General features: G+C 49.5%; 1 protein-coding gene across 1 annotated transcript; it reads right to left on the bottom strand.

Moving 5' to 3' along the window:
• Nucleotides 1–52: 52 nt before the first annotated feature.
• On the bottom strand, nucleotides 53–7,952 carry APEX2 (APEX nuclease (apurinic/apyrimidinic endonuclease) 2). Its single transcript, XM_008585832.1, has 6 exons — nucleotides 7,739–7,952; nucleotides 6,531–6,614; nucleotides 5,413–5,593; nucleotides 4,722–4,868; nucleotides 3,920–3,989; nucleotides 53–1,324 (listed from the first exon to the last, which is right to left on the bottom strand). Exons 1-6 carry the CDS (start codon nucleotides 7,893–7,895, stop codon nucleotides 401–403), a joined length of 1,563 nt encoding a protein of 520 aa, XP_008584054.1. The 5' UTR covers nucleotides 7,896–7,952; the 3' UTR covers nucleotides 53–400.
• Between the last annotated feature and the right edge of the window lie 798 nt (nucleotides 7,953–8,750).

The following is an 8,750-nucleotide window of genomic DNA, read 5'->3' as shown; positions in this document are numbered from 1 at the left end:
AGATAACTTCTCTGGCTCAACTTTATGGAACACATCCAAAACGTCCACTTAGTGTGGTACACTGAAACAAAGATACAGACTTTATTTATGCACAAATACATTTCCCAGCAAGGACAGAAGGAGTTTACAATCACAACTTCCTGGAGCAGCTGGTTCCTGTGTACTGCTGACAGGAAGGTGGGAAGTAGGGGGAACTGGGTTACAAGATTAAGGCACAAGAAGCTCACCAGCAAAGAGGAACTAGGGAGAAAGAAGAGTGAGAGAGGCCTTAGAGGAGGAGGAAGGGGAGGAGGGGAAAGAGGAAGAGGAGGAGGAAGCAGCACTGGCAGCTCAGGAGGGGAGCTGGCCTCAGATCACATGTAGGAGTCACCATACCAGACATCCCTAGGCCTCAGTTGGTTCAGCTGGGTCTGCTCCAGAGGAAGAAGTTGCAGCGGGAGGAGGGGTCGGTGGGAGGACCCTGGGGCCTGGCGCACATGTAGAAGCGGCGGCCCAGGTTGGGTCCTGGCTTCTTCACAGTACGCATCACACATGGCTCCTTGTGGCCCCCACAGAGAGGCGTGGGCAAGGGTCCCCCCAACACAGACTTCCAGAATGAGGTCCATACCTCCTTTTCATCCTTGGTCTCCAAAGCTTTGGCCTGCCCCTCCACCACTTTGGCCATCGCCTCTACTTCTAAAGTCTTTGGGGTCACAAGGGCACCTTTTGGGGTCAGTGGCACGCTGGGCAGCTCTGAGTCAGGAGAGGCTTGGAGACGGCTGGAAGAGGGCTGGAAGTAGCTCTTCAGGTTTTTCTGGCCTCTGCTGGAGCCACCTTGACTTGGCCGAGGTCTGGCTGAGCGCACACAGGCTTTGTTTTGGCGTGTCTGTACCCGGGTTTGACTGCTGAACTGCAGTGCTGACTGCTCCAAGGCAGGATCTTGTTTGAGAGGAACTAGGAAGCGAAGGATCTTGAGCTGGGTGCCTGCAAACTCGGGAAGGAAGCGGGTGCAAAGAGGAGGGCACTGTTTTGCAGGCACAGAGGACACACTCAAGACTGCACCCACAGGGCAGTGGTCAGAGCCCATCACCTCAGGCAGCAGGAAGGAGGCCTGGAAGGTGTCTATGACCAGGGTCCTGTCGCCTAGCACATAGTCAAGCCGGGAGCCATAGTTGAGATGGCGGGCACCAGTGACTGCCGACCAGCAGGTGAAGGCCCCCTCCTGCTTTGGTTGGAAGCAGCGATAGCTATCAATAAAGGGCCCTACGTGGGACCCAGCCTGGTACCCCAGGTTACTGAGCAAGCAGTCCATCCACTTGCGCCCTGGGTCGTCTTCAAAGCACTCCTAGGGGAAGGAGAGGGGGATGAAGCAAGATGCCTAGAACTAAAAGGGACTTAAGACTAACTGCTTCATTTTACAAACAAGAAAGTTTGGTTGTCCCAAAGAGGACTACTGCTCATGGTCACACAGGCCAGAACTAGCAGAACTGGGATTTGATTTCCACCCTTACTGATTTAAAAGCCCATGCTTGTTTTTCCCTCTGCACTAGGTTGCATTTACCTAGCAGAGGTCTATAAATACCAAAACTGAAAGTATGCTGTTTGCTTAATCAAAGCAATTCTGGGAATTGCTTTTCAAAAGAATGGAAAACAGGAAGATAAAAGTGGTTGCCTTTAGAGAGTAAGGCTGGGGTTAGGAGTTAGGAAGACTGTTGGCTTTTCCTTTAAACCTTTTGTCTCATATGTGTCAAAGTCCTCACTGACCATCCCTCCCTTCTGAGCTGAGGAGCTGCAGGAATCCATGTCTGAATACTTCCTTTGGCTTTGATCCCCAATCCATCCATTCCACCCATCCATCCACACATTCTATGCAATAAATGTTCATAGAACACCTATTATGTGCCAGGCATGGTGATAGGGACAAAGTAGGAACCTGATCTAGTCCTGGGGACCAAGAAGGCTTCCTTTCGGGAAGAAATCTGGAGCCGAAATGTGAAAGTTGAGCAGGAGTATTCTACATAGAGGATTTTCCAAATTGTGGAAACAGCTGGTGATGGGCCTGTAGAGGCAGGGAGAGGCAGCACACTCAAATGACTTGAGGGGAGACCAGATTGGGGACCAGAATTCCAGCAGAACACAACCGCTATAGTCCAGGCAAGCAAGAGATGATGGTTGCTTGGACTAGGGTGGTGCCAGAGAAGAAAGAAAAAATGAAAATAAGAGATAATTTGGAGCTAGAATCAACACTACTCACTGACCAACTGAATGTGAGAAGAGGGGTAAAGAAAAAGGACAATACTAGTACAAGCTCAGGCTTCTAGTTGGAGCAACCAAGGAGATGATGGTGCCATTTAGACAAATGAGAAGACTAGAAGAGCCAGTCTGGTGGGAAGTGGACATGTCCTGCTACTTTGGAAAAACTGTGTTCGTCATCTGAGGTGGTACTATTAGTTCTCTTTTCCTAGAAGTTAGAATGAAGGACTTGAGAGATCTAGAATAACTCTGAACTAAGGAGAGAAGACATAAAGGTATATGATGCTACCACAGGAAGCTGAAAGAACAGACTGAGTGATTGTCTGATGAAGAATGAGGCAGGGAGGGAGTAAAGGCTCACACTTTGTAGCATTTACCTCCCTCCCCACTACACCATATCACCACCACCATTCTCTGAATAACTCATTTCTGCTCATTTTCTCAGCTGGGAGTCACATCTATGTTTATGTGGCTCTTCTGCAAACTAATCAAGGAGTCTTCCCACAGCCCCTTCTGTGAGCCAAGGCCAGTGCTGACGTGGACAGTACCAGCATAACTTACTAATCCCCCCCAACATGAGGCAAACCAAGATGAGAACTGGCTTGTAGACTCTAGGGCAGTGGTTCTCACCCTAAGGGCTTTTAAAACATACTATTACCATGGCCCCACACCCCAAAAATTCTGATTTCACTGGTCTGGAGTGGTGCTAAGGTATCGATATTTTTGTTCCAATATGCAGCCAGGGGTTGAGAACCATTGGCCTAGAGGGACTTAGAGGGGAGAGATTCATATAAGAAAAAAGACAGAAGGGAGGGGATATCCACCAATTCTGGGCACAGTTAGAAAAGCAAGAATGAGAACAGCTTTTGCAATGGGCAGAGAGGACACACCTGTCTGGAGTGGATGGAGTATACAGAGATACTGAGGATGGAAATGGAGATGGGGCACAGACCAGGTAGAATCTTGAATGCCACGCTCTGTTTTCTCTGCATCACAGGGGCAACAGAGAAGTACTGAAGGTTCATGAGCAGGAAACAGTGCATCAAGGAGATGACCAAGGCAATGTGGGATTTAAGGCCCTCAAAATCTTGCCCCCAAAGGACTCTCCAGCCCTACCTTCTGCTACTCACCTCCCTTCCCATGTCACACTCTAACAAAAATGGGACTTGCAGTTCCCCATGCTCACCAGGCAAATTCTCACCTTGAAACCTTTGCCCATGCTAGAATGCTTTGCTCTCCCCACCCCAAAGTTTTGTTCTACTCATATTCTTAAGGTTCAGCCATTTTCAGCTGCCTGCCCTGATGTCCAGGCTCACCTAGGGATCTCGTCTCTGCGCTCCCCTAGCCCCATAGGCTGCCATCTCTACCTCAGCCCTGAAAACAACACTCTATAATAGGCTGGTTATATGTCCATAGCCCACCACCATACTAAGAACTCCAAGAGGCCAAGAGCTGGATCTAACTGGTAACTGAGTCCCCAGCACCTGGCTCAGGGCCAGGCTAAGGGCAGGGTCAGTAATGTCTATTGAATGAGTGACCAATCCTCAGTACTATAGGAATAGTATTTCAAACTAAGCCTTGCTTTTCCATAAAGGAAGCTGCCCCCGGGCCAAAAAGCCAGCAGTGGTTGGCTGGGTGAACAGAACCGCAGTCAGGAGTGGGGCCAGGGGCATAGAGGGAGCCTTACCAGGTTGACTGCATCCCAGTGGTCAATGGGGCGGTGGGCTGTATTCAGGTCACCCAAAATGATCACATGGCTGAAAAATACAATATGGGATTGTCAACTGGACATTTAAGAAAGGGAATCAGTAGTCCTGGCCCATATACTTTTGGGGCAAGAGGTCGGAGAGGCCACCTTCCACATTGAGGCTTTCTAGCCAACAGCTACTCATAGCAGCCTACCTCTCCAATCTTACTATGACCTTGCTGCCTTTCACACCTGAGTAATAAAATTCTCATCTCCAAAAGTGACATTGTTCCCTGTTTGACATGACCGCCTCACTGATCTCTACCTAATGGCATCTTTCTCGTCCTTCAAAGCTGAGCTCAGGTACCACTTCCTCTGGGAAGCATCCCTTGATTACTCTAACCCACCCTCACTTTCTTGTCCCTCCTTGAAACAAGACTTTCTTTTACTCCCAGGCACTTTACCATTTTCATCTCATTTCATCCTTAAAACTATTCAGTGAGGTAGGGATTCATACGCTCATTGGACAAAAGAGAAAACAAAGGCAGGACTAACATTGGGGCTCACAATGAGTAAGAGGAGGAGCCAGGATAGGTGCTCAGAACCCACATTTGTGTCACCTTACCTTGTCCTCTCAGCTCTTAGGAGAGAAGGACCTATTTCTGTTGGGCATACCAGTGTCTGCAAATAGGTTGTGAAGGAACTCAAAGACAAAGACTCCATATCCCTTCCAATGCCACTTGAAACAGGGCAGGACACCCAGGACAAGCTTAAGGAAGCCTTGTGCCCAGGCTTGTAGTACCTGCCAGCCGCCAGGAGGGCTTCTGCTCGGATCTGCAGCAAGCGATAGAAGCGCATCTTAAAGGCCAGCCGCTCAGGCTTCCCAGAGTCCGCATGGGGACAGTACACGTTGATTATGGTCAAGATCCTCTCCTTCCCTTCCCATGTGCTGGAGAGAAGAGAAATGCTCCAAAAGGGGTCAGTTTCAAGCCTCTCCTCCCCTCCCCACACCATGTGGCTTCCACTTAATGGTTGTTTGTGGGATGGAAGAGAAAGGGTTAGAGAGACCCAAGTAACCTGGCATGCACAGGACCTAGTGACTGACTACAGGAGAAGCAAGGAGAAGAGCTAGAATTACACGCAGGTAAACTAGGTGATGATGCTGCCATTCACGAAGATAGAACACCCACAAAGAGAGCAACTTAGGGCAAGGAGTCCAGCACTGGCTAAGTTGCTTTTGAGCTACCTGTGATAATAAAAGAGCTGGACTGCCAGACCAGTCCCCCACTGTAGAGATGGGAACTCAAGGCTTGGAGGAGAATGTGATTTGCTAAGTTCCCGTAGTAAGCAGCCCAGCTAGGACTAGAGTTCAGAAAAAGCAAGTTTGGGAAATTTTCTACAGCGAATGTATGTTTACAAGGCAAGCTGTACAATGTCCACACTCACAGAGTAGAACCAGCAGCACTAAGTGGCAAGGGGTTATGGGCTATTACCAGATCTTGTGCTGTGTAAGGAGGGCCCGGCCCTCACTATCCAGAGCCCGGAGTTCCTCTTGGGTGAACTCATCCATGTTTCCATAGCAACCCACGTCTCCATTCTGAGTGGCAAGCAGGCCACTAAGGCCTTCTTCAGCAGCCACTGGGGTAGTGTTGTCCTTACAGAAGGTTGCTACACCTGGGAACAGATAGGGTGCTCTGAGCAGGCACAGCAGCCAACAGCCTGTCCTATTCCAATTGTCCCCATACAGGTCACCTTAGTTATCCTCATAAAGTGTGGCTCTTTATTATTTTATGTATTGATAGCCCTCCCAACTCAAGAGACATGAATGGCTCCCTAGAGTCTGGGGCAACTCTATTCAAACCCTGGAGTCTCAGTTCCTTCATCTAAAGAAGCCACAGGATAATAACAGTTAATTAAGTCTTCTAAGTGTTTTACATGGATGCATGGTAAGTGCTCAAAAAGTATTAGAAATTATTATTATCACATGTACTAACTCATTTAATCCTTGTAACAGCCCTAGGAGGTAGGCACTATCCTCATTTTCTAGCCGAGGAACCTGAGGCAGAAAGAGATAAAGTAATTTGCCAGAGGTAAGGTACACAGCTAAGAAGTGAGCCATGAATCAAACCTGGGCAGTCTAGCTCCAGAGTTCGCACAATTAACCACCACACTACTACACTTCTGAGGCCCAACAGGATAACTTTATACATAAAAATCATACTTCAAAGGCCGACCCCGTGGCACACTGGGAGAGTGCAGCGCTGGGAGCGCAGTGGCACTCCCGCCGCGGGTTCGGATCCTATACAGGGATGGCCAGTGCGCTCACTGGCTGAGTGCAGTGCAGCCGGTCACAAAAAAGACCAAAAAAAAATCATACTTCAAAATGGACCCAAATATCATACTGTACTCTATAAATATATGCAATTATCATGGGTCAATTAAGAAAAAATAAATTAAAAAGGAAAAAAATTATACTTCATATAACTTTATGTGGCTTTAACTCTGTGGACTAAAAGCCTAAATTTCTTATTACCCTCTCATCAAATACTAGAATTCCTTTCCCCTACCTGCCTCCATCACTAATTTAAAGTCCCCAGAAAGCTCCATTTACCTGAATAGCCACTCCGGTTGCGACTGAAGCTGAAATAGGAGTTATAGCCCTCAACAATAGCCAGGGGTTCTGTCAGCACATCCCCTGGAAAAAAAAATGTAAGATTAAGTCAGAGGTAGAAAACTAGAATCCAGGACACACAAAGGCCTGGAATTACAGTTGTAGACTAATTCATTGCACACATCAGAGCCAGAGGTGGTAGGGAAAATGAAATATCTGTAATTAGAGGAGGAGCTAAAAAGGTGAGAAAAGTCAGAGAGAGAACTAATATCAGAATTAAAGGCAAGGGAGGGAGGAGAGTCTACGGGGTGGGAAGTGGTGGTGATTTAGGAGGAAGGGGTAAAGAATCAGAGCTAAGCCTGGGGGTCTAGGTGATGGGAGGAAGCTGAGGGTGGGGAATTGGAATATGGGAGAGAGAATTGAAAATCTGAGCTGGGAGTGAAAGGTAAGAGAGAGAATTAGGGGATTTGAACTGAGGACGGAGGGAGAAAGAATTAAGGGGTCTGAGAGAGGAATTGGGGGAGAGGAAATTAGGTCTAAGCTTGAGAGTGGGAGATGAGGTGGGAATGAGGGGCTCCGAGCTGGGGAGGAGAGATGGGGGTAGTAGATAAGGGGAACTGAAGATCTGATATGAAGGTGTGCGAAATAGAAAATCAGAGTCTGAGATATGAGCTGGGGACAGGGATGGAGAATCGGAGAGTCTGACTTGGGAGCGGGAGATGGAGAGTGTATGGGGAGTAAATTCGGGAGACTGACTTGGGGTGGCAGAATGAGTAGGAATTTGAGCGGATATGGGGGTTTCGAGGGGAAGGGAATTAAAGTTCTGCTGAAGAGGGAGATGGAGTAAGAATTAGGGGATCCAGATGTGGTGGAAGATGGGGGGGGTTGGGGTTTTTTTTATGTGACCGTTAAGGGGATTGCAACCCTTGGTGTGGTGTCGCCCGCACCGCGCTCAGCCAGTGAGCGCACCGGCCATCCCTATATAGGATCCGAACCGCGGCGGGAGCGTCGCTGCGCTCCCAGCGCCGCACTCTCCCGAGTGAGCCACGGGGACGGCCTGGAAGATGGGATTTAAGGGGAAAGGGGCTGGGTTTTAAGGGAAGGACTCTAGGATAGGTAAATGAGAAAGTGAAATGAGATGGAGCAGGAGGCAAAAGTTAGCGGGAAAGGGAAAGCATGGTAGGGTTCCTGGATTCCTGAGCTCTTACTGGTCACTTTGGTTTCCTGGAGACAGATTATATCGGCATCCAGCTCGTCCAAAATGCGCCCCATGGCCATGGCGGCAGAGTTGCTGGGTTCCTGGTATACCACCCCTTGCAGGGGGCTCCGGAGCCCATTGATGTTCCAGCTCACTATGCGCAACATCTTGGTGAACTGAAATGCCTATCAGCTCACGCCAACCTAGGCGCCAGCGAACCGCTTGACTCTCCAAAGTCGGCCGCGCCCCGCCTCCTGCGCGCATTTGCGCATGCGTTCTCACGCGTGCCACGACAAGCCCTGACGCACGGGGCGGAGCTTCGAGTCCCTCAGTTCTCACTGGCAGGAGGAAGATGGAAGCTGAAGGGGGTGGGGAGGGTGCCGAGCAGGAAGGGCGAGAGGAAGGTCTCTAGTCGGGCTACTGCTCCTCCGGCCACACGCTGGCCCGGACATCTGAGTCTGACTGCCGTTCTTCTCTGATCAAAAGTCCCCTTGGTGCTTCCGGTTACTTACAAACGGGATTTCGCTACTTTTTAAGTGGCGCAAACTGAGAGGAACCGCGCAACGGCCGAAGCCCCGCCCCCAGTGCGACAAACCGCCCACCTCAGTACGCGGATGGCTGCGGCGCTTGCGCCCCACGAGTAGCTGACGCTACGTGCTCGCGTTGGGTAGGGGTAAAGGGAACTTCACTGTTGGAGGAGGGAGCAGTGTGAACTGCTCTACTGGGATAAGACTTAGGAGGGGGGCCTCTGTCTTTATTAGGGCAGGGAGCCAGAGGAGGCTGTCTCAAACTCGGCCTGTAGCCATTATTTGATTTGGGCCTAATAGCATCCCTAAGGATGTGGCCAGACAAGTACTTGCTCTTAGTTGCGTTTCTCGGATGAGTAAAATTGAGGCCCAGAGAATTTTAATCTCCAGAGCAGCACTGTCTCCTGGTGCAGCCATGGCTCTTCCGTATACATTATCCTATTTCATTGTCAGGACAACCTAGTAAGGGGCTTTGAGGCTAAATAAGAGGTTGAA

Source organism: Galeopterus variegatus, unplaced genomic scaffold, assembly GCF_000696425.1.
Source record: "Galeopterus variegatus unplaced genomic scaffold, G_variegatus-3.0.2 Scaffold3728, whole genome shotgun sequence".
Lineage (NCBI taxonomy): Eukaryota > Metazoa > Chordata > Mammalia > Dermoptera > Cynocephalidae > Galeopterus > Galeopterus variegatus.
The sequence above is the reverse complement of the archived record's forward strand: the minus strand, read 5'-3'. Positions and strand labels throughout refer to the sequence as shown.

Coding starts and splice junctions, on each gene's coding strand:
- APEX2 (XM_008585832.1), bottom strand. CDS start 7,895: ATGTTGCGCATAGTGAGCTGGAACATCAATGGGCTCCGGAGCCCCCTG. Junction 4,869..5,412: donor CTTACACAGCACAAGATCTG/GTAATAGCCCAT, acceptor TCTTCTCTCCAG/CACATGGGAAGGGAAGGAGA. Junction 3,990..4,721: donor GCCCTCCTGGCGGCTGGCAG/GTACTACAAGCC, acceptor TGTATTTTTCAG/CCATGTGATCATTTTGGGTG.